Source organism: Channa argus, chromosome 23 (assembly GCF_033026475.1).
Source record: "Channa argus isolate prfri chromosome 23, Channa argus male v1.0, whole genome shotgun sequence".
NCBI lineage: Eukaryota > Metazoa > Chordata > Actinopteri > Anabantiformes > Channidae > Channa > Channa argus.
Window position 1 is genome coordinate 12,295,124 of NC_090219.1, and position 27,423 is coordinate 12,322,546.

Below are 27,423 nucleotides of genomic sequence, written 5' to 3' on the forward strand. Positions count from 1 at the left end.
ATGGAGACGTTACACAAATCACCAGTCCAGAGTGTTTTTGTCCCAAAGGGTTTTATTAGAAGATACTTTACAGACGCTTAGACTCCTCGGGGCTGCTTGAAGTTCATGCCGACGGTGGGCTGGGTGACCTGCAGGTTGGACAGACTGCCGAAGTCCTGTAAGACAGAAAGGAAACTGGTCTGAGAGAACCATCGAGCAACAATGTGAACTACAGATGTTAAAGAAAAGAGCTGTCTGAGAGCACCAGGGTCTGGCAGGAACCGATAGTCCTTCAGACACGGGAAAGGCTCTCAGCTTTATCTTCCTGTACTATCAATGACCTGGCAACGGGGACGCCATGATCACTTTCGATACAGGGTGGACACGTGTTTAACTAGATCTGAAACACTGAGGAGACCAGCTGAGTACTGGTAACAATGAATCTTATGAGTCCAGAAAGTTTCACAGGTGAAGCTCTTCAGAGTTTAGAGTGGAGCAGCTGCTCTGACAATATCTGACAATAAACATGACGTCTTGTTAGCAAATAATATTGAGCTAAAAATGCATTATAAAAAGTAAATCAAGCTGACAACTAATGAATAAAAAAAAAAAAAGCAAGTTTTTCTAATTTTGCATGGTGTCAACTCCATTTTTAATTAGAAACCAGAAGTACAATCAAAGTGTTGGCGTCTCACATTGCATCTTTTTCAATTATCTGCAGAGAAGCTTACTGAGGTCTTACTGAGAAATGGTTCAAACTTAAGCCACAGTCCTGTTAATCGTCACATTTAAACTCCGAGCATCACAGACCGAGGCAGCAGCTTCCAACACAATGGCTTTAACTGCAAATGTGTTGACACTTCAATTAACACTAAAGTTAAAGTTTTGAAAACTTGGGACGCTGCTACCAGCCAACACTAATTGAATTATACAGTCAACAGCTGAGGTCACACAAGTGTCCACCAATAAACACATTTTGCTGAGGAAGTAGCTTCACATTTCTCTTCTCTTCATCGTCTTACAGACCATTAGTCACAAGCAGCTTCACAAAGCTCTTTGTGTTTGTTGCACTTTGCAGATTCTCTTTAAGGCTTCTCACTAAAAACACGTAACTGTGCCTTGAGTTATTTAAGATTTGGCTCCTTTTCATCCTTCAACACCTAAATTACACTGAGGACCAACTAAACCTGGTTTGGGTCAGATCTACTTTATTCTGCCTTCTTAATGATTAAGCATTATTAATTAATAGCTGTACTTCTTGCATTACTCTACTTGTGTCCTATTAGAAAGAGACTCACCAGCAGCTTCAGCATCTCCTTGGTGTCAGGATCAACTTCAATCAGCTCCTGGTCCAGAGCAGACACCTGCACAGGTGAACACACAGAAAGGAGTCCCACATTAATCATCTGTCAGAACATTTAAACCCCCTGGTAACTGACCCCAAGAACATTTGGCATTATACTAAATTTGAATAAAATTAGGTACAAGATTAACAGATTCAAACATCATTATCAGTTTTCGTAGGATGGACTATTCAATTGTTTAAGTTACTGTTTGGGATGGGGTGGAGGTTGCTATGTTATTCCTGACTCATTAGTGACATTCCAGCTTCAACAGCTGAGGAGATATTTTAAACAAAGTAACAACCAGAAAGTAAACGGTTGTAATTTACATGCATGTTTGTCTAGAGACTAATCAGTTTATCTTTGAGCCCAAGGGACATTTGTGCCAGATGTGACGCAGTTCCCTCCAAGCGTTGCTGAGATGAGACGAACCACCTGAAATCATAATGACTGTGTTTACATGGACTCAAGAAACCGGGTTACAGTCGACTTCCTAGAGAAGCTGGTTTCCGAAATCGGGGTAGAGGATTAGGGAGACCTGGTCTCCCCAGGTAGATTTCTGTCAGATATATCATATCTGATATCACATATCTGCCAGGTACAGGCATTAACAGGGTTTCTAACTGTGCATGTGTGTAAGCAAAGCCGCCAAACGGAACGAAAGACAGTAGCGATCGGTAACAAGTCGAATTTTTAAAAGCAAAGTCCACATTAAGGTCGGACAGATAATTTAATTTACACAAAGTGTCTTGTATAAGCCTAAATAAAGCACCCCCCCCCCCCCCCCCAACGGATTTTTAACATTCAGACTGCTGTGGATCAGTTTCATGTGTCTTTCTTTTCTCTCCCCTGTGCCGTCACTCTGCTGCGACACAAACGCACCGAAAATTCAGAAAGCAGTGTTCTTTGTCATATACAGTTAAAATCTGTGAAGCAGGCTTCTAAAATAAAATCAGAGCTGGAGGAGAAATCCGGTTACTCTTTTACTGCATGTATACGCAAGCTTTACTCATTTATAATATCTTGATCAGTAACTCCTCATTGACTATACTGTCATTTCCCCTCACTATAGCCTGCTTCCTGTAGTCATTGTGCTTGATCAATAAAGGCATCACTACGGACCCACACTGTAAAAATTAGCCATCTGACAAACAGTGATTAAATACACTCTAAATACACAAACAGCATACGTTAGTATGAACATCAGCTAAAATTGGTATTCAGTAGGTCTGTACCTGAATAGGCGCCTATTCAGATATTCGGTCATTGTGTAGATATTTGGTTTGGTCAAATGATATAGATCCATTTACAGTACTGCAAGTGAATCAGCTGTTAAATGAGCTTAGTCATAAATATCTGTCGCAACCAGCAGGGTCAGAAAAACCTTTTTACCCAATGTGACGGTGGAGACATGGCACAAAAATTAACAGAATAGTGACACAAGACACTGCTTTCTGACCTTTTCTGTGCTGCAAGCAGGAGACAAGGGACTATGGACTGTGGGAAATGACAGCCTTGTTTCACAGCTCAAGCACCTTATTGGACTTGTAAAGGTCACTTTGCGACTCCAAGTGACTAATTTACGTCAGCAACATCCAAGTTTGTATGCACTTGCATCAAGCTGCACAGATGTTAATATTGCCTCCAACCTCTACACACAACTCCATATCATTACTTTTATACCACCACCAGTTTAACCAGCTTCAGAAAACAAGGTCTGCTTATGTCTGAGCAGAAATTCACAGAAGGCAATTGGACAGATATCTGCGGTGAGGAATTCACTGACCTCTGGGACGTAGTTGTCCCTCCTCTCTCTCTCCTCCTCCTGCAGTTTGATAGAGATTCCTCTGACCGGACCCCTCTGGATCCTCTTCATCAGATGTGTCACATACCTGCAGATCAGAAGCAAACAGCAGCTCTTACAACTACACACAGTTATCTACAGATAATCCTATTGTTTTAGTACATAAAGAGACAATTTCAGGGGTGGGAATCTTAACACTGCGATCATCATTACACTTCTATTACTAGAGGAAGTACACACCTACGCAAATTTTGACCAGACAGCTTTTTGCAGCTGCACTGAATAGAGCAGTGTGTGACAGCACCAGGGTCTGACAGGAACTGATGCTCCTTCAGACACGGGAAAGGCTCTCAGCTTTATCTTCCTGTACTATCAATGACCTGGCAACGGGGACGCCATGATCACTTTCGATACAGGTTGCAGGACAGTAAACATCTGTTGAACTCACCCGGCGATCTTGTTGCGGAGCTTCTTGCTGGGGATGATGGCAATTTCCTCGCACACCCTCTTGTTGGTGTGGAAATCATTTCCCAGCCGGGTGTAGTATTTCTCGATGATGACCCTGGCGGCCTTCTTCACCGTCTTAGTCCTGACTCGTCCCTGCAGTCAGACCAAAAATCAGAAACACTATTCCGTCTTAATCACGCTTAAAGAAGAAATCTCGATTCTGGTCCTATGGATTTTGCAATGTTCCTTTAAGGGAGCGAAAGCCCTTTTTCGGTGCTAATAAAATTCTGAAGCGCTAGCAGCTGGGAATCAAAGAATTCTACATATTTACATTTTTAATATAAAATCCTATTTCCTTCACGAGCTTCAACCAAGGGATAATCTGGAAAACAATTTGTGAACCTTGAAAAATATTACGCATTACTTCTTTCTAGAATCAGCCTGGACTGAATTTAACTTTACAGGTCAAACTAAAATCCACCACTTGGCCACATGTTTGTCTTCAGACACACATATTGACGATTACCTGTTAAAATGGGGTTTTCTCTATTATACTGTTACCTGAACACTCATTGCATATGTCGATACTACCAGGACAACAATACACTACATTATAAATATATATCACAGATTGAAAACCGCCAATAATATTTATTAAGAGAGTTCGCTGCCTCACCATCTTAAAACATTAAGGTGAGAAACGCAGCCTCAGGGTGAAGCGCTAACATTAGCTAACCAGCCCCGTTCTGCTGTCAAAGTGAACAGAAGCTGACGTTTGTCAGTCATTTAGCCTCTTACACGCATTAACATGCACAAGAGAACAGTGATTCTCTTGTGTTACCGTGCAGTTTAACCGGTAAACGTGAAATAAGAAACGCGTCTCATTCAGCTCGAAAACGGATCCACTCGACTTCCTCGGTTAGCAGCAGCACTGCGACAGAATAACTCAAATAAATCGCTCGGTTTTTATCATCTAACGTTAATACTGCGGTCATCACGTGAATCAAAGACTGTGGGTTCTGTGGATGGAATCACCAAGACACATAAATCTGTAAAACGCAGGGATTAGAACGGATAGTTGAAGTAGACAAATCAAAATTACCCACCATGTTGGATCGGCCTGGTAGAAGAGGACAAGCACACTTCCGGTGGAAGTTTAAATCCGCAGACGGAAGCTAGCACGTGCTGCTGCCCCGTCCCCTGCAGGCCGGAGGCTGGAACTACAACAACACGGGGTCCACTCGAAAGACTAAACATGGAGCTTTTCATATTTCTGTTTTACATATAAACTTATTATTATTATTATTATTATTATTATTATTATTATTATTATTATTATTATTATTATTATTATTATTATTATTATTATTATTATTATTATTATTATTATTATTATGCAAATACGTGTGTGTCAATGAGAGGGACCCAGGTGGAACAGTGAGGTTACAGGGAGCAGAGGTGAAGAAGGTGCAGGACTTTAAGTACTTAGGGTAAATGGTTCAGAGCAACGGTGAGTGTGGAAAAGAGGTGGAGAGGCGAGTGCAGGCAGGTTGGAACAGGTGGAGAAAAGTGTCAGGTGTGTTGTGTGATAAAAGAGTATCAGCGAGAATGAAAGGAAAGATGTTCAAGACGGTGGTGAGACCAGAGATGATGTTCGGCTTAGAGACAGTGGCACTGAAGAAAAGACAGGAGGCAGAGCTGAAGGTAGCAGAGCTTAAGATGTTGAGGTTCTCTTTGGGAGTGAAGAGGATGGACAGGATCAGGTATGAGGACATCAGAGGGACAGCTCATGTTAGATGTTTGGAGATAAAGTCAGAGAGGCCAGATTGAGGTGGTTTGTACGTTTTCAGAGGAGAAACTGTGAATATATTAGTAGAAGGATGCTGAGGTTGGAGCTGCCAGGCAGGAGGTCTAGAGGAAGACCAAAGAGGAGATTTATGGATGTAGTGAGGGAGGACATGAAGGTAGTTGGTGTGAGAGAAGAGGATGCAGAGGACAGGGTTAGATGGAGGCACATGATTCGCTGTGGCGACCCCTGAAAGGGAACAGCCCAAAGGAAAAGAAGAAGAATACCTTCCATCAGTTTCTTTGTAAAGTTGATAAATTGACCTCGAGACACACAACTAACAAAGAGAGACATAAACGAGCACAAAAAGAGGCAAAGTAACTACGTCGGTAAAACTAACTAAGCAAGACAACCACAAATACACTAAAGGAGCAAATGTCTCAAACTACCCTGAAGAAATAAAGACCACAAAAGCACACAGAAAATTACCACGAAGAGATGTTTTAAAATTTGTTCATGTGTGTTATCAATTCTAGAAGAGACAGTGGGACATGGAGGAACATGTTTTGTAAGGATAATATCAGAAGTAGACTATATATTTTGTTCTGCTTTTTTGATTAAATGTGATTATCTAACAATGTTTCCTTAGATTTCTTTAAATCTTCAGTACTTAATTGATCCACTTAGGGAAATTCAGGACACACCAGTTATAATGTAGTTACCATTTCAGGCTTGAGGAGGAGCAGCAACTTAGGTTCAACTAAACCGAAGGACAAAAATAAAACAAATAATTAAATTTCTTAGTTCAGCTTTTGTTAGTTTATTGTTTTGTTTTTTTAGCTTCTGTTTCTTTGCACAGCTCTAAGTAAGGACATGAAGCACAGCCATAACAGAAAATGTAGAACTAAAATATTTATTTATATTTTAGAGAAATTATTGCAGAAATACAGACTGAGTTCTGTATTTACACATGAAACCTTTCTGCGTGTGGAGGAATGACATGCTTTAAAAAGTCACCATACAGAGACTGTGGTGCAGATAAACACCAGGAAAATCAATTAATCTCTAACAAATCACAGAGCACAAACATGAAGGATTTGAATGCTGACATGTCAAACTAAAGTTTAAATGTCCTTCATTGTGTATGAAAAAGAAACAGCGGCTGAAGCAACAGCATTAATTACACACAGACGGACTTTTCCCTGAAATAAAGAAATAGTGTAACAGTTTTTGTGCTTCTTGCCACCCTCCTCAATCCCTTTCCCTCTTGCAAAAATGATTTATAAAATTAAACCTTCCTCCCACACACACACACACACACACACACACACACACAGTTCATTTCATTACATTCATGTAAATTGATTTATTTCTCACATAAAGCCACAAACATTTTTATCACATGTTGTATTGTCTGGCTTTATTTGATATTACCTAAAGAGCTTAAGACTATATTTTAACAATCTTTCATTAAAGGGATAGTGCAACACTACACTACAATCAATAGTTTTAAGTGACAAGGTGAGTTAGGCAAAAAACTAAATTAGCACTTGCAGTTTTAAAATGGTGCATTGTGCACAAGCCTGTGGCTTCTTGTAGGCCTCAGAGAAGATGCAGTCAGTAGCCCCCCACCCTGCCTTTAAGCCGCCTAAAGCTAATTTCTCCTGATTTCCATTATACCAGTTCTCTAAAGTACATGCAGTATTACAGCATCCCCCACCATGCTGTCAGAATTAGTTGTCTGTGTAAATCAAACCTACTTCTTAGTATTTTAATTGTTCTTCCTAGAAACTTTAGAGAAGATGTAGCCATGCACCATTCAAAACCTTTACAAATGCAGATAGTTTCATACTGAAAGTGGCTGAAGTGGCTCAATGTTCTAAGTCTTATGCCAATGGATAATCTGTGCACCACATGAAAGCCTACAGCAGCTAAATTTGTGGAGGAACTTCAGTCTAAAGTCTTTGAAGAGCAAACATGCTGAGGTGTAAAAAAAGTCCTGTTTTCTGACTGAGCCGCTCCTTAGTGCTGGGAGTGTTTAAGTACAATGTGAGACACTCGGAGGTCAGAAGCTAAAGTGCTCTACAGGAAAAACTATGGCTGTCCAGACTCATTTGTGAAAAAGTGCAAACAAGAAGCTGCATATTAATAAAATGGATTCATCTAACACAGTTAGGTCCATATGCATCCGGACAGAGTTTTCAGCATTGTGTCTCTGCACAGCACCACAGCCGACATTCATCGCAGATCTGCTGTGGTGTCACACAGAGCCACAATGCTGAAAACTGTATTTATGCTTATGGACCTCACTATATATGATTTCTGAGTTCAGCGTGGATGTTTGCCGTCATGCTAACGGCAGAGGAACCAGCACGTCCACGTAGCAGACTGGGAGGAGTCCCGATCGGCCACCAAGCTCGCCTTCGTACCAGTTGGCATCGACCTGACGGGTGAGGATGATGACATTGCCCTCGCTGAAGCTCAGCTCACCCTCGTGGTTTGGGTGGAAGGAGTACACCGCTCTGCAGCAGGGCTGATCCAGGACCAGCTTGCTGTCTGCTGGGCAAAATACAAACAGTGTAAAATGTATTTGTTAATCTGTGGTTATCTGATTGGTTTGGACAACTTTGTTGTCACTCTGAAATTCAACCATCATATAAAATGGAAGCACAGAAGACAAACATGTCCAACCAACTTTGATGAAAAATGTACTGCAACACACATTTCAAACCAGATTTTTCCCTAATGTCTGAATTTTGGAGGGCAGATAAGCTGTCTGCCAAACAATCATAGACTTATTCAGCCTGTGATGAGGGCTCACAAATAAAACCTGTTTCATATTAAGAGGTGACAAATGCGCAGAGCTTCTGCTAAAAGCAACAATATAAAGATACTACTGATATAATCACGTTATGAAAATGGAGAAGTCAGGATTTTCTCACTGTAACAGGAGCCTGGGCTGCCAGGTCTGGATGGTAACACTGGTAACTCCTCTCCTAAGTCAAAAAAGACAAAATCTACACACTTAAACACATTTAAACATTTTATTATAGAGAAGGACGCAGTAAAAACTAAAACCAACCCGAGGAAACTGCAGACAGCTGTTGGTAAAACCTAAAGCTGCTGCTCCCTTCCCCTCTGGCTCGGATCCTTCTGGGCCTGAACCGTCGCTGTGGTTTGTTACTGGCAGCCGTCAGCCTGTTTAAAATCACGTACAAGTCGCTGTAGGATTCTTGATGTACCACAGTGTCGTTTTCCTCCTGACACTTAGGGTAAGAAACACTTCAGCCCTGACAAAGAACCCTTAGGACATGCAGTCTAAAGCCATGTAAAGAGAGTCGGACATGGACTCACCTGGCCTGCAGGTTGCAATGGAGACCCAACAGGATGCGGTGGGCGTTGCGGTGAAAGGCGAGCAGCGCTGTGACCAGAGCTGACAGATGACTGAGCTGATCCACCTGCAGGAGGCACCGTCATTAACGAGACGAGATGTGACATCACAGTGTTTTGTTTGGGTTTAAACTCACGTCGTTCTGCAGCAGGACGAACATGCTCCTCTCTGCCAGCTCCCTGGACAGGGTGAACTTGTCCCAGGCCTGTTTCACCTCCTCCACTGGGATTTTCCCTCTTCGTCTCCTCTTGTAGTCAAAGTCCAGCCGACGGCCGCTCACCTTCTTCAGCTGATACTGAGTCCAAAGAAAAGACTGACATCACAAACATGGCTGCTGAAAATTCTTCATTCAGACTCTGATCTGAGCAGTTTTTTCTTTCTCGGTGTGTTGATTAAATTTGTGCCAAATTTAAAACTTGTACGTATTATCTTCATATTATAGTGTCTCTGGGGTGATAAGAGTCACGCTCCACCATCTTTTATCTATGGCCTTTCCATATGTAATCGCGCATAAAAGTATCATTTCCACAGTGTGGAAATAGTGTTGCCAATAAATGTCCAATTTTTGTCTTATGAAGCCTCCTCTCACCCTGATGTCCTTCAGCTCTGTGTTGCAGAGATCCTGCAGGGGGTCTATGAAGATGCGTTTGGTGTTAACATCCAGAGCGTCCCTGGCCTGGGACACCTGCAGCAGAGCTTCACCCACATCACCCAGAGCTCCACCTGCACGAGAGGACGCGGCAGAAAGAAAGAACTAGACCTATTAGTTCCTCTATAATGAAACAGAGTGAAAAAAAAAGACGGACAACTTCTACACCGTCTACAACTGATGTCATGTTTTACCTGTCAACTCTTCACCAGCTGTGTCAGCAGCTCGGTGAGGCTGTGTTAAGGTAGCACTTCCCCATCCACCACATATGTTTTATTTTTTGGATTCTAAAATTTTCATTGGAACATAAGTGTTTTATATATTTATTTTAATAAACACCCTTCTTAACTTCTCATTTCTCCTCCAGATCAGAATCTCAAAATCTTATTTGATGTCAGATCGTCGAACAAAACCCCACATGCACTGGAGCTGCTTGGGAGGAGGTTGTGGAGGAAGGGAAGTCTCTTGGTACCGGGTCAACCTAACCTGGCTTGGACCTCTTTGTGTTTTTGGACCTTTCCCTGCTCCACTTCCAGTTCTGATTGGATCTCCTGTTTCCTCCAGTCCCCCAGTACACCTGTTTCCACCTCCACTGTAAAAGAATTCACTTTACTTCATGTGCCGTGGACTGTCCTCTCTGCCTGTAATAAATTCAGTCTAACACGTATCTGTGCTGGATGTCCTGGGGTTATCATGCAAACTGAAAGTGCGACTGTACCAAATTCAGAAGCAGCTCCGAGCTCCTGGCCGTAGTGCAACATACACTCTCCCAGCATCGCCTCTGTCTGTGGGTACCCGGTCTGTGGCTTCCCCTGTCCTCGGATCCTGGACACGGTGTTGAGCATGCTCAGTTTGGCTCTGTATGCTGTAAGAGTTCAAAGACATTCAGTATCAGAAGCAGTACCATAAGTACTGTGATAACGTAGTTATTATATGATTACAGGCAATTACGAGAACGAAGTCAATGCAGCTGTGTCTTTCTGTACCTGGGTTTGGTTGGAGGAGCTGTGTGGACTTGGACAGCAGCTCCAGCAGCAGACTCTGGATCGCTGCAACGCTCTGTGGGACAGAGACACCTGGGTCAGATCAGATCAGACCAAGCTGCGTGCTGAGTCCATGTGTTCATGTTCTTACCTTCTCCATCTTCACAAAGTCTTCATCCATCTTGGTTCCTTCAGCTCCCATCAGCCTCTCATTCAGCAGCTGCACCAAGAGATAAAACAAGGCTCGTGAGTATTTGGACAGACTGTGCATCACCACGTGTTCTGTGTCAATTCCAGGTTTGAAAGTTCTGGATGAACTGTGTACTTGTGCTACTGCAGTAATGTTGTCTGAGCTGTGAAGTACACAATATCAGTGGCAGTTGCTGTATTAGCCAGTGGTATACTTTCATTAAAAACACAATACATGTATTTGACTTTAGCATTTACAATTTTTTACTTTAACTTCATTACATCTCAGAGGTAAATATACTTTATACACTACTACTTTATCTGATAAACTGAGGTTGTTTTACACATGAAGACAGAAAATTGTGAGCATATGATTAAATATGATGCGTTATTAAACTAGTTAAATTAGCTCAACCATCACTTCAATTATTAACTTGTGGTACTTTTCTCAGTTTGAAACACAGGGCCCTTAATTGTACTAGAGTAGTATTTTAACTTGTCCTTTAGTACTGTATCTCAATAGCACAAGAGTACCAGCAGCAGTTTTTGCTGAGAAGTATTTGTAAAGCATCAGTAATTTCAAAGGTGGTAATACTATTACTGGAAGTAGTTGTAGTGGTGGTAAAAATGCTAATTAGCAGTAACAGCTGTTATTGACTGTTGTTATTGTTACCGACTTTCGCAAATAGTACTGAGAAGTAATGTTACTGCTGAAAATACTAATACCACTGCAGGGCTTATAATGCACAGCAGGTCTTAACGATCAGATGGATCCGTGTAATGTGACGGGTCTCTGAGCAGCACAAGGCCCCGTGTCGCAGTAAAACCTTCCTCACACACACTGTCCACGCATCGGTGTTTAACCCGGCTCGGCTCGGGTCGTCCTTCTTACCTGGCTGGCTTTGTGGAGCTGCTTCTTCATACCGGACACAGACATGTTGACCGGGAGGAGCGGACTCGAACACACCGCGGGAGCGTGGATCAGGTGAGCTGCCGCAGACTCCCGAGAGCCTCCATCCCGTGTGAGGGGCTCCGTCCCCGCGGAGAGACACTGCAGCGAGCCGCTCCCGGTACCGGGACTGGTTCTTCCTTTGGTTGCTGTAACACGGTTTAAAGCTACATTTACCATGAGGTAGAAGATAGTGTGTTTTTTTTAAACATGGATTTTTTATTACAGGCATCTGCCATCGCAGCATTTAGTTAATAAGGTTCTATTAAAACTAAAATGTACGTTTGATATTATTGTAAATATTCACATTATTTTTATTGTGTATTTTGATACACGCTAATTGATGTTTATTGTATCAATAGGTGTATTGGTAAAGATATTTAATAGGGACAACATTTGTTTTTATTATTATTATTATTAAAGATGTGTTGATATATTGTGTATATACGGCTTTATAAATGTGAAATCTATAAGGTTTGATTTGGCTTTGTATTGTTTATATCACACAGAAAAAAATGCATTTGCTGCCGCTTAATTAAACTCTTTAAGCCTTTTACTTTATCGATTTACTGTTTATCCTCAAAGTTTCACCTGTTTTCATTTTTTAGTCCATTTCTTTAGTCTCGCTTCCCGGTTGGACTTCACTTCCCACGATGCTTAGCGGCATCTTTTTTTAAAATCACGTGCCTCGTCGTAACGTCACACGTCAAGATGGCAGCTGCTGTCTCTGGTGAAGATTTTACCAACTTGCAGCTTCTTCTCAAGGTATTAATGGTTTTCAGCTCCGCGTTAAAACCGTCCGTGTGTAAAATAAAACCTTTTTTTTCCTGTTTTTTTTTTGCAGAATCACAGGTTAATATTTACGTTATGGTCTGATGCACCTTTCACTTGACGTCCGCGGAATGTAAAACGGAATGAAATAAAACTGCTCATTCAGTCTAAAAACGGTTTAGCTGATGAACTGTATAAACCAGACAGATTTACACACTTCTCTGCTAATGTCAGGTGTAAGCACCTGCTTAAAAGTACGTATATTGGTACAAGTTGAAAAGTATAAGTACTACAGTAAGAAAGTAATTTTTCTGTACTGATGAATAAAAACAAAGTATTTAAACACTACATAACATGTTGATGACATGATTGGACAAGTCTGGTCCAGATTTGTTCCATATGTGGCTCCATTTCTGCACAACTCAGAAAGGGTCAGGTTTTGTTCATGTACAGCTTCAAAGAGAGAACCACTTGAAAAACCTGATTTCTAACTAGTTACTAGTATTAGTAGCAGTAACAAAGCAGATATAGGGGAAACCCCTCAGAAACAATGGACAGATCATACGAAAACAGGCCCCTGGGCCCCCAACTTTGGTTTTTGGGTGTTTTGGGAGTATTTTTGGCCATTTCCTGTTTGCTGCTGCTGTCTTTTGGATAGATTCCGATCATTATTGATTTTCTTTAATATTTTGCATAGTTTTATTTGTTGCTTGTGCAGGTCTTTTTGCTTACTGGAAGCAGTTAAAGGTTGAGCTGGTTTTTAGTTTATGTTTATGTTTTTACAGCTGCTTCAAGCTTCATTTAAAATAATGTATTAGTTCATTGGATCCTGGGATTTTTGATTTTGCTCACAGGATTACTTGAAACTATAAACTGCTGAATTACTACACATGACACTGACCACGTGTGGTCCGCTGGTTCTGTCCTCAGGCTCCGTCTAAAGATGCTGTGAGAGATGTTTGTGTTCAGAGTCACAGAGGTCCAAATCGCCGGCTGATTGAGACCACAGCAGCGGCGCTCAGCATCCCTGCAGCTCAGGCTGCACAGGTTACACACATTTTGTCTTCAGAGCTTCAGAAATCAGTTTGATTGTTAGGACCTGGTTTTAGGGTTCAGGTTGGAATGATTTATAAGGCTCATGAGTAACTAATCATCAGTGTAAAATGTTTGTTGTGTTGTTGCCTACTTGGCTTATACAGTCAGCAAAAGTGTACGTTGAAACAAAACCCTAACTTTGCTGTGGTGGACAGTGAACAATAGATTTAAATTAACTCGTCTCTGTCCATAAACAGATCTCTAATTTACACAGGTTTTCCTATCAGTCAAAAAGTTTGCAGGACCAATTCATAGAGACAAAAACACTGCATTTGAATAGTGACACAGTTTTCAATGTTTCCATTCTTTTTTTAGCTGGTCCAGTCTCTCTACATTCTGTCTCATCACATCCTCTTCCACAACCTCAGCTCTCCGGAGCAGATCCTTGCCCTCTTCCCTGAATCTTTTCACTCCAGTCTGAAGAACCTGATCACAAAGATCTTGCTTGAGAACAGGTCAGCTTCACATCAGTCAGCTACCAGAACACACAAGAGATCTCCAGATGTAGACTGAGACTCTCCCACAACCCTGTTGCACGCAATTACTGGCATCAAAGAGCCACTTTACAAACCCTCATACACTGACCCATTTAAATAATTTGTCCTCCTCATGTTTTTCAGTCCATCATGGAGGACAGAAGCTCTCAGTAATCAGAGTGAGTACATTCACATTATTCACATCACCTGTCTGTGGCCCATTTTCTGACCATGTGGTTTCACTTCCTTTACATTTCAAAAATGAACTGAATGTGGAATTTGCCCAAATTTAAGCATAGAACAGACTTGTTCAGACAGTCTTTGACTCGTTCATGTACTGCTGCTATGTATTAAACTACAAGGTGTGTGTAGTCTCCCTCCCCCAGCTGAAGGAACTGAACTGGAGAGTCGACATGGTGACTGGCTCGGACTCCATCAGTCGGATGTCCGTCCCAACCTGCCTGGTTCAACTCAAGGTGGGTACGAATCCTGTTGCAGAATCACCTCCCTCACCAAACAGAAACTCTTGGTTTATTTTAAAGGAACCAGACCTGAGATAAACAGAGTGAAGCTTTCTGAATGTTTGTGGTGAACTGAGTTACATGGTTACTGCACTGCTGTACAGTCTGTTGTGTTCTCTGCTGGAGTGCAGACATATTTGTCTGAGAGTTTGTTCCTTTTATATTCTCATATGTGTGACGTGTTGGTTTCAGATGGAGGATCGCTGTACACCTGCAGCTGGAGAGTCCGTCACCACGGTGGAGCTCAGCAGGGAGTCTCTGGACACCATACTGGATGGATTGGGACGCATCAGAGACCAGTTATCTGTGGTTGCTGGGAAATGAAGACTCCAACCTCTGAGGTGCAGATGGACAATTTTTGACTGATGTGTTGGGCTTGACGCTGCCACCCTCTGATTTTTATTGTGCCAAACGTGTGTTTAACCCAAATGCATTTCCCTGCTTCATCTGATTAAGAGACACACTGGAAAAGAGATTTAATTTTAACACCAGCTTCATCTTTTCAGTCAGTGAATGTTTTGGTTTGTTACTTGTTGAATGTTACTTTGAAGAATTAATAACTGAAAACATGTGACAGACGTCATATTTTGTATGTTTAATAAATAAGCAATTAAATGAAACTGTATTAAACTGAAAACTACGAATGTGTATTAAATTAATCCGTTTTTCACATCTAGTAATACGAAAATAACCTGTACTTCTCTGTAGACTCATCACCACCACAGACACTTCTAATTTATTACATGATTATTAAAATACTGAGTAAAGATGGTTTAAAGCTTAAAAAACTCCCACAAGCTTTAAGGGTCTTTATCATCACTCAGCAGAGGATCATTCAAGTGCTTTTAAGTTTTCAGTCCATTTGCTGCAGTTCACACGGATTTTAAACTGCTGCTGCAGGATTTCAAAAGCGTGGTGTGTTGGGTTCTTATGACTAAATCCTTGCTCTGAATGCACACACTGTGCAGACGTCTGAGCCCGGCTTCTTTAACATAACCGGGATTTATAAAACATCTCCAGTCTGTGTTTCTTCAGGTTGGTGGCAGCACTGTAATTCCATCCATGTCCAGCTCCACTGAGTGAACACTGAAGTCTCCCAGACCCTGAAACAAACCACATATTGTTACTTATTTACCCACACAGACAAAAAGTTCTTAAGAAAAGTATGGAAGAATTATTTCCATGAGTTTTTGTTCGTTTTTTTATACTGAAGACATTTGGATTTATGATGGATGAATGGAGATTGATATGAGATGACAACAATTCTACTTTATGTGTTTAGAGGATTAAAATTTCAATTCTGGATTTTATGTGTTTCCTATGCACAATTTAAAAATGAAACGTGATCTTAATCCACAGTTTAAAACCATCTTCAACAACGCACTTTAGAATGTGGGAGAAATTAATATCTTAGATTAAGTTATATTAAAAGAGCTGTTGATCATTTTGTCTGTTGAATCCAATATTGCAGTTGTATGTTTTATATAGTAACTTTACATTTAGATTTGTACCTGTTTGTATCTGTTTTAAACCTAAGCTCATTCAGTGCTTGGACTGTAAGCATGAAGTGATTTAAAGATCAGAATGATGACAGAAAGAAATCTGAACTCGTGTAGGACACATACTGTGTGATGTGGCCGTGAGACAGAGCTTTAAACCTGATGTGAGCAGCTACAGGAAGGCAGTGTAGAGTGTAGAGAGACATGGGTCCTTTTTGGCGGATTAAAAATGAGGTGGGCTGCCGCATTGTGGATCATCTGCAAGGGTTTGACTGTGGATACCGGTAACCACATTAGCAAAGCGTTGCAGTAATCAAGATGAGATACGACCAGCAATGAGTTGCACAATGAACAATGAGTTGGGTTGTATATTCTGTGAGGTAGGGTCTGATCTTCCTGATGTTGTAGAGGGCAAATCTGCATGTCCTACAGACTGAGGAGATGTGGTCCTTAAAGCTCAGAAGAGCTGTGTGTCGTCAGCATAGCAGTGATAGCATAAGTCATGTGAGCCGATGATAGAACCCAGGGATGTAGTCTACACGGAAAAAGGAAGAGAACTGAACCCTGCAGCACACCGGTAGAGAGGCTATGAGATTTAGAAACAGGATACTTTGAAGGTTTGTCCCAATAAGTAAGACCGAAGCCAAATTGGCTGGTTCTTACCTGTGTCTTGTTGAGGACTTCCAATACTGCCTGTCGCTGTCGAGGCTCCCGGGTTAACAGGTAGAGGAACCCCCCTCCTCCTGCTCCGGCCAGACTCTGACCCAGAACCAAGGGTCTCAGGGCCTCCATCATGACCCTCACAGAGGCTGGTTCACAACCAGGGGCCATCAGCTTCTTCTGCTGCCAAGAGTGGTTCAGACACTGACCCAGTCTGGACAGAGAGCCTGAGGATGGAAGGGGGGGTCACTACGTCGGTTCTCAGTGAAAATTGCACATTTATGCTCACGTTTGGCAAAAGCCCTTGTGTAAACAATACGGTTCATTAGCCTGGTTTATCTTATTACATTTAGTTTCTAACCTGGTTAATTTTCAGCTTTTACCTCTCACTTCTACATGTGTTCATGTCCTGACTAGTTTTCATTTTGACATATTATATACAGTTGGGTGAAAAGGTTTACATTCCCTTACAATGTTTTATTAATGAATATGATATTTAATGCACAGCTAGTACAATGTTCCTGCATCATTAGAAGTAAGAAGAAGTGTATATGTTCTATTAAATTAATAAAAATGATCACAGGTCAGTAATTTGCCTCCCCCTTGCTAAACCTTTTAGGTAATTACCTTTAATCTGTAAAATCAGGCATCAGATCTTTAAAAGACCTCCAGGGCTAGTCTCAAGCTGAAAGCAACAGAAATGCTAAGGAGCATGTTAATCAAATGAGCTTTGGAATATGTTATGTGGTCTGATGAGACAGAAATTAAGTTATTGGATTGTAATTTGCACAATTGAGTGTGGCGAGAAAAAAACTGCCTATAAGGAGAGAAACTCTGTCCCACAGACAAACATGGCAGAGGCTCTCTGAGGTTTTCGTGGTGTATGTCTTCATCAGGGCCTGGAGCTCTGCACAGAGTGGAACAATGACTGCAGCCCAAAATACAATTACAAATAGTCATTTAGCAGATTATCCAAAGCATAATAAAAGTAAGACACTAGAGGCAACTATGGGTTCAGTATTTTGCCTCGTGGACAGTGTCTTGATTTGTGGATGACTACTCATCCACAGCTAAAAATGAAGATGATAAAGGAACATTTGTACTAGCTGAATGCTTAATATTAGAAAGAAATCTTAGTTTTAAATGTTTTGCACTGTACACAGGCATGTGTTGCCTGCATGCACGACTAAATGGTCAAAATGGACAAATAGTATTGTTTTTAATTTAATTTATGTTTATGCCTCTAGCTGTTTTTTTCTTACTTACTGATCAGTAGTTATTACTTGTACTTGTTTATTGTCTTGGTTTGGTGGAAGTTTTTCCAATTTTTCTACTTTTCACGTGGAGAGCAGCTGTGACAAGGAAACACAATTTCCCTGTGGAATCAAAGTTGTTTGAATCTTGTTGGTGAAGTGTCTACAGGCTCACACCTCACATCTGGACTTGGGCAGTGACTACAACTGTTTTTTTGTGTTGTGGTGTGTTTGTGGTCTCACTGTCTGAACAGGCTCTGGCACATTCCTCTGAGTTGGCCACCAGCTGCTGGGCATTCTGCACCATCGATTGCAGACGGCTGTACCAGCTACGGACAACATCCTACAGATAAGACCATCACCATCATTATAAGTTTGAATGCAGTGAGTCTCAATTCCATTTTTTCCCCTTTTGGTTTATCCCATAAATTCAGGGTCAACACATGGGATCAGTGGTCCGCTCGTTGATTTGGCACATTATTGTGGCTGAGTGGTAGAGCATCGGTTTGGGATGCAGAAGGCATAATATTATCCTCAGAATCAAAAGGCCTGCCCAGAAGCACAGTGCTGCTTTTTATTAAGTGAACTAACAGTATCAAGGAAAACATGTTGTCTAGGACAACTTGGAAATGTAGTTACATTACTCCAAATACTGACTAAAATACTCCATATAAACGCAGCTGCTATAATAATAAGACTATCGACAGACAGAGGTACTGACCTGCAGCAGGTTTCGGGCCAGGCGGGTTTTGCCGGTGTACACCAGGAGGAGATGCTGCTCCAGAGAAACTAGGAAGCCCTCTGGAGGACTTAGACGTTCCACTACTACCTGCAGGGGCAGAGACGCTTTGGAACGACCCACCTTTACTCCACCCACCAGACCTCCTACCTGATCTTGCCAGCCTCCACCTGGAGAGAAGAGGAAGATCAGGTGCCAAAAATCAAGTAGAGGTAGAAACACTAAAAGGGTCAGAGTCACCAAAGAGAACAGAGACTCTGAGATCCAGGGTTACAGACCCGTGGTGAGGATCTGTTCCAGGTAGAGGACGGCATGGATGAGGGAGTCCGTGTCATAGGTCCGACCTGTACATCTGTAGACTGCAGCTAACAGTGCCCCTGCCAGAATACTGCTGGTACCTGCAGGAGGACAGACGACTCTCTGACCATGACGTTCACACAGGTTCACACAGAGAAACTTTAATGAAGCCAACTGCCCAGTGATAGCGTAGACTTTGGTGGACAGTTTGGTCCTTTGTCTGTTTTCCTGCCACCGTGTGTCACTGTCGCCTTCCCTTTTCCTGGCACATCCATGCACCTGGACCTCATTATCATCACCTCACCTGTTCCCTGCCAAAAAGTCTATTATGTTTCTTTTTGCCAGTTATCCCCCTGTTGGACTGACAGTTTATGGGAGATATGTTCATCACCACTTCCTACAGTATTTCATGATGTGTTTCTCACCAAGTCCAGATCCAGTGGGCAGAGCTGACCAGCTGTGGAGCTCCAACCCTCCTCCCCACCTCTGCATCAGCTGATGCCCCAGAGGATCCTGGGAGGAGAGGGATACCAGGTCACTGCACACACACACAGCCTTCAGCAGTGCTCCTGCAACACACACACACACACAGGTCATCATAGCACACACATAAGTCAACATTATAATGCAGGATATAGTTGGTCAGTTCATTCTGACACAACCTGCCTGAGCCAAACTGTCTTTGTGTTCTTTTTGTGTCTGTTTTGGATAGTTAAAGGTCATTTTTCATCATATTTAAGTTATGTTCGACAATGTGAAACAGTTTGTCCTATTTAACCTGTAACAAAGTCTGTCTCCTACCAGGTGCGTGAGGCTGACAGTAGTCCTCCAGGTCATCCAGGCTCTCACACACTGTCTCTGTAGAAACCTCACTTTCCCGCCCTCCGGCGTAGCTGACCAGCAGGAGCCGGGGCTCTTGGATACGACGTGCTCTGGCACCGATCGGACGCTTCCCATCAACTTTCACAGCAACGTTGGTCACAGATCCGCCATGCTCAAAGGCGATGGGGGGGGTGTCACTCCACCCACCTGAAACAAAAAGACGCACCTTTGTACTGCACCAGAAACTGCCTCCTAAACGAGGTTTAGGAGTGTGTTTATGAAATACATAATACACAGTGCTCGCAGTCTTCGCTCTAATTCATCCCAAAGGTTCTATCGGGTTGAGGTCAGGACTCTGTGCAGGCCAGTCAAGTTCTTCCGCACCAAACTCACTCATCCATGTCTTTATGCACCTTGCTTTGTGCACCTGAATTCATTTATTTGTATGGGTGAGCTAATACTTTTGGCAATATAGTGTATTTCCATTGGACTCACCTGCCAGGTCCAGTCTGGCTGGACACTCCACTTCTTGCCACTCCCCAAGAGGTGGGACTTCACCCTGACCAATTAAGATAAATCTCTGCGATGACATCACAGCCTGTCGGAGCAGCACCTGTCCCGCGCCTTCATAGTGCCGCGCAGCTCGAACCAGCAGGTCTGGCCTGGGGGGGGGTGAGGGGTGGGGTAAACACATCTTGTTCTCTAACCAAGTGGTTCTCAATCCTGGTACTCAAGAACCTGTGCTCTGCTGGTTTTCTAACTAACCCTGCACTAGCCGCTGCTGATCAGATGTGTTCAGTCATTCAGAAACTGGAAGATAGCAGAATACTTGAGATGGTTTTTTCCAACTTCTAATTGACCCCTGACGGAGCTAATCAGCAGTGGAGTTGGAAAATAATATTAGCATAGCTGGAAAACAAGCAGAGCATGGCTCCTTTAGGACAAGGATTGAAAACCACTGACACGTAAACCCAGAACCCAGAGGTTGAAGCCCACCTGCTGAGCCACTTCTCTCTCTGTGCAGCAAGGGCTTGAACCCCACCCTTCAGGTTGCCCACCTCCAACAGCTGGTAGGCACAACTCCAGGCTTCGTTAGCAGCAGGTCCACTCCTCAGACCACCCCTTCCTCCTGCCATACACACCAGCACATCAGCGATGCAGGAAAGGCAGCGAGCAGTTATGCCCAAGTCCAGGTCCTGGTCCCTGCTCGCTGCTGCTACTGAAAACACACGAGAAAGTTTATTACTTAAAAACAACAATTCAGATTTTGCAGTAGCTCCGAATTGTGGTCAGGGTTATTCTGTAGTGCTTTAATTTTCCTCTACATTGGAGGTTTGTACTTATTTACCTTTCCTATTTCGATTAAAGACATCTAGTAGTACTATATTAGTATTATTCCTCTTACTTAAATTAATAATCTAAACACTTTGTCGACCACTGGAAACGTGGTAGAGTAGAAGTACAAAGTTGTATCAAAAGAAAATACTACAAGAAAATTACAAAAATTACAAGAACCTTAATAGTACTTTAGATACTTTTAGATTATTTTATTACTAAAAATACTGTGACTCACTGTTGTCTAATGTTTCCAGTAGCACCCCCTGCTGCCCCCCCAGCACAGCCGCTCTGAAGCAAGGCAGCAGGCAGATGTCTGTCCGACTCATCAGGGCGTCAAACACTCTCCTCCTCCCCGCCAGGAACATTAACTCCTCCCTCCACTGCAGCTCTCCCTCCTGGTAGGTGAGTGACAGCACCTCCTTCAGAGAGAGCCTCCACGCTTCCTTCCACCACCGCAGGCATCCACCTCCCCCCAGCAGCCAGCAAACTCCTCTCTCCACACCCACAGCCCCTCCTCTGGGATGGAGCACCGGGAAGAGACGAGCATCCAGGAGGGAGCGCTGCTCTCCTCTGAACCACAGCTCCTCTGGTCTGATAGGACAGGAGAGGAGATGATGCAAATAATCAGTTTGTGTATTTTTATTTTGTGTTTACCATATTTTACAGAATTATATAAAATATTAGAAACATAAACATTAATTTGACAAAGTAATGTGCTTGATTGCTGGTAGAGGCTAAAGAAACTGTGATGAGCAGAGTCCTACTGTATTCCTGTCCTGCTTAGGAAGAAGCTCCAGCTCTGGTTGAGGAAGGAGGCATTGATGTCATCAAAGGAGACCTGAGCAGGAGGAGATCAGGGAGGAATATCACATCACGTCTTCACGTCTCTGTCTCAGGTTTCTGAATTTAAGAGTTTGATGCTGCTCTGTGATAAAATGAGGTGACACTACAAATATTTAACTGAGGTTTTCTCTTTTCTTTTGTATGTTTTTATATCGTCTCTTATCTCCCACTTTCCTTCTTTGTATGAATCAGATTCCCAACATCTCAGAAATGTACGCTGGTACTTGTTTCCAAAGTGATGTTGTTGAATGGTTGTATTTCTTTTTGTTTCATTATTTACTGTATATCCCATATCCATCCTCATCAGTAGAAATGATCATCTTGCATTTCCCAATTGTTTAAGCACACGTTATTACCTCCAGGTCATCCTGTGCTCCCATTACTGTGTAGACGTTCAGCTTTAGCCCCTCCAGCTCAATCCGATGGCCCTGGATGATGATGTCATCAGCCAGTTTTAGCTGTCTGAAACACGAAGATGCTGGTAACTCGAGGCCTGACAGTAAACAACCTGATGGGACGTCCAGAGGACCCTGGTGCAGAGATCAGAGGTCCAGCAGGGGTCAAAACTAACATAGTGAACCTGTACAAACCCACTGAACCAGCATGTTAAACTCTGACCTGTAGGTTACAGTGCTGCACCACTGCTCCAGTTGCCATTACGACGTCGCCCTCTATAACGCTGTTGATCACTCGAGCTCCTTCACTCACCAAACTCTGTCTCTGAAGAGAAACGGGACAACAGTTAGCTGAGAACCTAATTAATCAGGACATTATCACATACTACTAAAGAATAGACTGTGTCACCTGGATGTGAGAGAGCGTGTTTGTATGTGTCCAATCACACGTCAGTCGGTGGACATGTTGTTTTCCAGACAGAGTCAGGTAGTCATAGTGACCTCCAGGGACATATACTGCAGAGGGGAACAAAGTTCAAGTCCTATTAGTCCTTTTCAGCCAGATTGAATGTGAACTGTGTTTGAGCTGCGACTGAACAGAAGGGGGGCACAGGCGGAACTGCAGGTCACCTCACATGATCAGCCTGATCCACCGTGAATTTAAACGTTATGGTAAATGGCTGCTTATACAGCACTATTACCCAAAGCTCATTCACCCTTTCACACACTGATGGTGCTGCCTGCCGTGCAAGGTGCTCACCTGACACACCGGGGGCAACTTGGGTTTCAGTGTCTTGCCCAAGGACATTTCAAAACATACCCAGGAGAGACCGGAAATCGAACCACCGACCCTCTGGTCCTTGGACGACTACCTTACCAACTGAGCGACAGTCTTATACTCTTTCTATTAGAATTTGTCCACAGTCAGTCACATGTTTAAAGACATAAAGCGAAGGCAGGAGAACCCCACCGAGTCTGAGAGGAGTTCCTCTGAGGACCCTCCACAGCTCTGCACGGCCGCTCCTCACCATCGCCCCCCGTGGCCCAACAACTGAACTGCAGCCGACTCTCTCCTCAGTTACAAACTGATCCAGAGTCAAATCTGAGCAGAGACACTTCAACACGTCCAGGAACAGAGAGATCTGAGGAACGATGACAAATAGAGCGATTCAATGACAACACAGTGGGGATTCATTTCTAAACTCTTTAAGACTTTTTTGTAACCTTGTCCAGCTTTATTCAAATCAGTGAAACGTGAAAATTCTTCTGAAGTCTGTCCTTCTGTTCTTAACATCAGCAGATGCTTGTTGTAAAGCGAGTGTGTGTTGCTCTAACCCACAACTGCAGCCTGGTTCCACTGACTGGACTCCAGGCTTTTTGACTCCAGACAACAACTAACTCAACAGTTCAAATTCTTTTTGCAGCCTACACTGTGAATGTAAGAGTGATTTTTTAGTGCACACAAATAATATTTTATAATACCTTTGTACAGAATTGCAGGTAATACCAAAGGTTTACTTTGTTTACACTGCATAAAACGGTGCCGAGCATTTGCCTGTAACTATCCTCGTCTCTTTATTGTAATGTTGCTTCTTTATTAGTCATTTTTAGTACAGTTGAAGTCATTTTGTCTTTTAGTGGTTTAGCAACTTTTTGTGAATGTCACTTTTCTTGCCACTCATTTAAAAATGTCTTTATCTGTGAACAGAAACAAGAGCAGGGACGAACAGGGACACGTACCTGTAAGGGTGGAGCTCCAGAGTCCAGGCCCAGGTAGGTGCAGCCGTCCAGAGGAGGAGTGACGTGAGTCTGCAGCAACTTCTCTGATACAAACCTGCTGAAGAAGACTGGACCTGACACCTGCAGACACACAAATTATGTAACAACTCAGCTTTCAACTCAAATACAAATGTATTAGCTCTGCAGAAACTTCAAAGAGTTTAATATGTTTTTTGTTGCAGTTTCTGAGGGTCTTTCACCAACAAGAGATGTGAAAGAAAATACCAACATGTTGATGGAACTGTTTGTCAGAATTCATATATTAAAATAACTTATTAATTTGATTAGATTTGAAGATTTTGAAACCTTCATCTTTATACATAGGAGATGGAGAGGATTTAGTTTGAGCTGCAGGGAAAATAGTAAAACTTCTCACATTCACAGATTATTGTACAGAAGTTTCACTATCAGAAACGTGTCAGCAGCTTCCAGTCAAATAAATCAGTAACTTCCTTCATTAGGTTTCTGGACGGTGCTTTGATTTGACTCAGAGCAGTAAAGAGGACGCACCAGTGGAACCTTCCCATCAGGCATCACAGCTCGTTGAATCTGCTCCTTTGTTCCTTTGTAGATGATGTCCCTGACCTGCCCCTGTAAAACAAAACAAACACAACCAGTTCCCCTGCGCGTTCATTCTGTCACAGCTAATGTCACAAACTCTGTTTAATTACAATAAACATTTGTGCAACACAAATAAGGCACATACAGCAGAAAACAATCTAACACTTAGTCGTGAAATAATTTAAAATGGAAGCAGAAGAAGCTATAAATAAAAACATGTATCCATAAAAAGACATGACAGAGGTTTAAATAAATGAGCACCTGTGGGTCGGACAGGTAGACACCGTGACTGGCTGCATAGGAGATATCACCTGGTAATGCCAAAACCCGAACACCAGAGAAACCGTCCCAGGACAAAACTAACACACAAACATACATGAACACAAAAATTTAACAGATACTAGTACAGTACAAACGATGGAGTGAATGTGAATGAAATTTCAAACAAGTTGATATGATTTTAACAGGAACCAATGCTGGAAGAAGAGTAGTTACTAGTATTCTAACTGCGTGCAGTGATTATGAAATAGTAGCTGTCAGCAGAACACCAACCAAAGTCAGGAGGAACAGTTAGGATCATATCAGTGCTGCAGACCCAAACACCAGGAGGAGAACCAGGACAAATCTAGGTCACAAAGAGACAAATGGTTGAAAAGAAATTAAGTGGTCCGAACATACAGCCCTGTTGTACTCTACATAGAATAGAGTTATAGCAAATGAACATTTCTAATTCAGTTAGTACCAGAAAGTGTACCTTCATCTAAATATCCAGGTTATTTTACTGAAAACTATGAAGACAAAAAAGTAGAAGGAAAATAAAGCATGTGTAAAATAAGTCTAGGCAGACCTGGTTACTGAGGCAGTCCAGTAGCAGGTCCAGACAGCAAAGTGGAGCCTGGGTTATCTGGTCAGGTTTTTCTTGGGGCAGCCAGCAGAATGCTCTGCTACAGGAGCTCCAGGGAAAATCTCGACCCTGCAGGAAGAAAAACATTTGCCTCAAGTGAGGAACCAAATGTCTGTAGATTAAAACGTGCTACTGCTGGACTCACTGTGTGGAGGATGAGGATGTGAGCATCATCCAGGACATCAGCGGTTACCACCTGAGGAAATAATAAGTCTTTTGTCATAAGTTTTCACAATTAATTTTTTTCTTTTAATCTTGTATCACTTAGATACAATTAGTTTGCAGTAGTCACATGACTTCAGAACCAGTCCAGTCCTGTACACATTAACTCACCGTGTGTCCGGCGATGTTGCTCAGGTGTTCAGCAGCGACCAGCAGAGCATTCAGTGTCGCTCCCCCACTACCCAGGGGCTCCTGGCGGTCCTGCACCGTGAAAACCAACGCACCCTGACAAATAGAGCCACGCTGTTGCCTTAACTCCAGCTCTGACCCACAAAACATGGTTAAAGTCAAAACCAAGGACACACCTGCGTAGTATCTGCAAAAATGTATCTCCAAACACAGAAACACTCAATGCTAACTGAAACACAGTGATTCAGTTAACATTGGGTGTTTGTGTTTGCAGTTTATCGGCAACAATCCCAGTTATTTTCATTTTCTTCTTACACTGAACAATGACTAACAACAATTGTTATTACAGATTGACCTTTTCTTTATTTTCCCAATGTCTGGAATATAGTGTCAGATAATAATAGCTGATTAATCAGTTATTATTAACTGATTAATCGATTAATTGTTGCAGCACCAGACGGAGCTAACAGTTAAAGAATTGTCTGTCCATCAGCGCCACCTTGTGGCCGATCCCTGTACCTTGCAGAAGACACAGATCTTACATCGCGCAGAGGATCCTCACCTCGCTGGAAAGCGTAGATGCTGTCTTTGTGTTGGCAGGTCAGAACCACTACGGTCCATCGGAACCCGCCGCTGCTGCCCGACATCTTCGGTTCTGACGGTCCACGAGTGAATAGAACGTCCTAAAATCCCTCAACAGGTGATAGCTAACACTGTAGCTACACGCGACAGAATGGATCCCTACTATTAGCAGGGGCCAGTCAGTCCCAGGAAGGTGAACTTGACGGAACCGGTTCGGTTTAACCTGCAGTAAATGTGAAGTTTGTGAAGAAAGAACAGAATGTCAGGCGGAGTCCACTGTTGCCCACTTTCTGTGTGAAAACACTTTTGACCGCGTGGGTTGCCGTAGGCGGAAAAAAAAAAAAAAGCGTTTGATATTTACCTCTAGACAAGACCGCGAGGCGGGTAGTGAACGGATAAGCGGTGCAAAGTTGACCATCCTGGTGGGTTTTAAACAGCCGCAACTAGACAAAGCGCCGTAAATCGCCTCAATAGATGTTAGGTTCCCACACAGCACGAGGTGGTTTCTGTACCTGAACGTCCCAATTCAACTACAAAGGTTCCAGGTCAAACGCACTACATTAAAAACTGTATTAGCATCTCAAAGAAAGTAATTTCATGTAGCACGGACCATTTCTGACTGTTATTTAAATGTGGTTGTTTTCATCGTTTGTTGCTTTGTTTTACATTAATTTAAACATGCAAAGAAACTTTAATTGTAAAAGTAAAAACTACCCAGTTTGCTTTGACATAGCGGTTAAAAATATACTTAATACTGTAGTTCCGGCGTTTAAGTAGTTTTGTGTAAACACTTGTAAAAGATCTTCAGGGGTCCCGACAGCGGAACGTGTTCCGCACGTTGATTTAGCATTAGTTTTACGTCGGATTCCTTTCCTGCCACAACCCTCCCATTTTATCCGGGCTCGACACCGGAACCACGGTTGCCCATGGTGGCTGGAGGGTTCGATTCCCGTGTCCTTAAAGCCAATGCTCTACCACTGATCCACCAGGTCCTCTCGTGTAAAAATGTTACTTTCC

At 42.6% G+C, this 27,423-nt stretch overlaps 4 protein-coding genes and 2 non-coding genes across 13 annotated transcripts; 1 reads left to right on the forward strand and 5 right to left on the reverse strand.

The window, feature by feature from the left end:
- Nucleotides 1-32: 32 nt before the first annotated feature.
- Nucleotides 33-4,812, reverse strand: zgc:114188 (40S ribosomal protein S17-like). Its single transcript, XM_067493717.1, has 5 exons — nt 4,680-4,812; nt 3,575-3,726; nt 3,109-3,214; nt 1,278-1,343; nt 33-155 (listed from the first exon to the last, which is right to left on the reverse strand). The coding sequence occupies exons 1-5, from the start codon at nt 4,680-4,682 to the stop codon at nt 78-80; spliced, it is 405 nt and encodes a 134-aa protein (XP_067349818.1). The 5' UTR covers nt 4,683-4,812; the 3' UTR covers nt 33-77.
- LOC137108879 (small nucleolar RNA SNORA71) lies at nt 232-358 on the reverse strand. The gene has a single exon (XR_010912251.1). It is a non-coding gene; the product is annotated as a small nucleolar RNA SNORA71 (small nucleolar RNA).
- Nucleotides 3,418-3,544, reverse strand: LOC137108878 (small nucleolar RNA SNORA71). Its single transcript, XR_010912250.1, has one exon. It is a non-coding gene; the product is annotated as a small nucleolar RNA SNORA71 (small nucleolar RNA).
- Nucleotides 4,813-6,258: 1,446 nt separating the features above from the next.
- On the reverse strand, nt 6,259-11,700 carry sh3gl3b (SH3-domain GRB2-like 3b). 5 transcript variants are annotated; one of them, XM_067493345.1, is made up of 10 exons: nt 11,464-11,700; nt 10,534-10,602; nt 10,386-10,458; nt 10,118-10,264; nt 9,340-9,473; nt 8,887-9,045; nt 8,714-8,817; nt 8,442-8,557; nt 8,302-8,355; nt 6,259-7,915 (listed from the first exon to the last, which is right to left on the reverse strand). In XM_067493345.1, the coding sequence occupies exons 1-10, from the start codon at nt 11,698-11,700 to the stop codon at nt 7,707-7,709; spliced, it is 1,302 nt and encodes a 433-aa protein (XP_067349446.1). In that variant the 3' UTR covers nt 6,259-7,706. The 5 variants fall into 5 exon arrangements, with proteins under 5 accessions (XP_067349446.1, XP_067349444.1, XP_067349449.1 ...); XM_067493343.1 differs by having other exon boundaries at nt 6,259-7,918; XM_067493346.1 differs by having other exon boundaries at nt 7,776-7,915; nt 8,269-8,355.
- On the forward strand, nt 11,404-15,020 carry commd9 (COMM domain containing 9). Of its 2 annotated transcripts, none has more exons than XM_067493350.1 (7): nt 11,404-11,556; nt 12,129-12,285; nt 13,222-13,338; nt 13,702-13,841; nt 14,007-14,041; nt 14,235-14,338; nt 14,576-15,020. In XM_067493350.1, exons 2-7 carry the CDS (start codon nt 12,232-12,234, stop codon nt 14,705-14,707), a joined length of 582 nt encoding a protein of 193 aa, XP_067349451.1. In that variant the 5' UTR covers nt 11,404-11,556; nt 12,129-12,231; the 3' UTR covers nt 14,708-15,020. The 2 variants fall into 2 exon arrangements, with proteins under 2 accessions (XP_067349451.1, XP_067349450.1); XM_067493349.1 differs by lacking the exon at nt 11,404-11,556 and adding an exon at nt 11,566-11,703.
- LOC137108575 (L-fucose kinase) lies at nt 14,964-26,816 on the reverse strand. Of its 3 annotated transcripts, none has more exons than XR_010912218.1 (24): nt 26,387-26,816; nt 25,807-25,958; nt 25,619-25,669; nt 25,417-25,542; nt 25,122-25,194; nt 24,831-24,928; nt 24,519-24,599; nt 23,970-24,089; nt 23,200-23,371; nt 22,639-22,745; nt 22,453-22,554; nt 22,191-22,364; nt 21,756-21,829; nt 21,227-21,582; nt 20,650-20,869; nt 20,149-20,315; nt 19,633-19,860; nt 19,257-19,400; nt 18,813-18,932; nt 18,517-18,704; nt 18,039-18,138; nt 16,546-16,769; nt 16,009-16,417; nt 14,964-15,486 (listed from the first exon to the last, which is right to left on the reverse strand). XR_010912218.1 is itself a non-coding variant. In XM_067493335.1 (23 exons), exons 1-23 carry the CDS (start codon nt 26,469-26,471, stop codon nt 15,415-15,417), a joined length of 3,237 nt encoding a protein of 1,078 aa, XP_067349436.1. In that variant the 5' UTR covers nt 26,472-26,744; the 3' UTR covers nt 14,964-15,414. The 3 variants fall into 3 exon arrangements, 1 of the variants encoding a protein (XP_067349436.1); XR_010912217.1 differs by having other exon boundaries at nt 20,650-20,872; nt 26,387-26,764; XM_067493335.1 differs by lacking the exon at nt 16,009-16,417 and having other exon boundaries at nt 20,650-20,872; nt 26,387-26,744.
- Between the last annotated feature and the right edge of the window lie 607 nt (nt 26,817-27,423).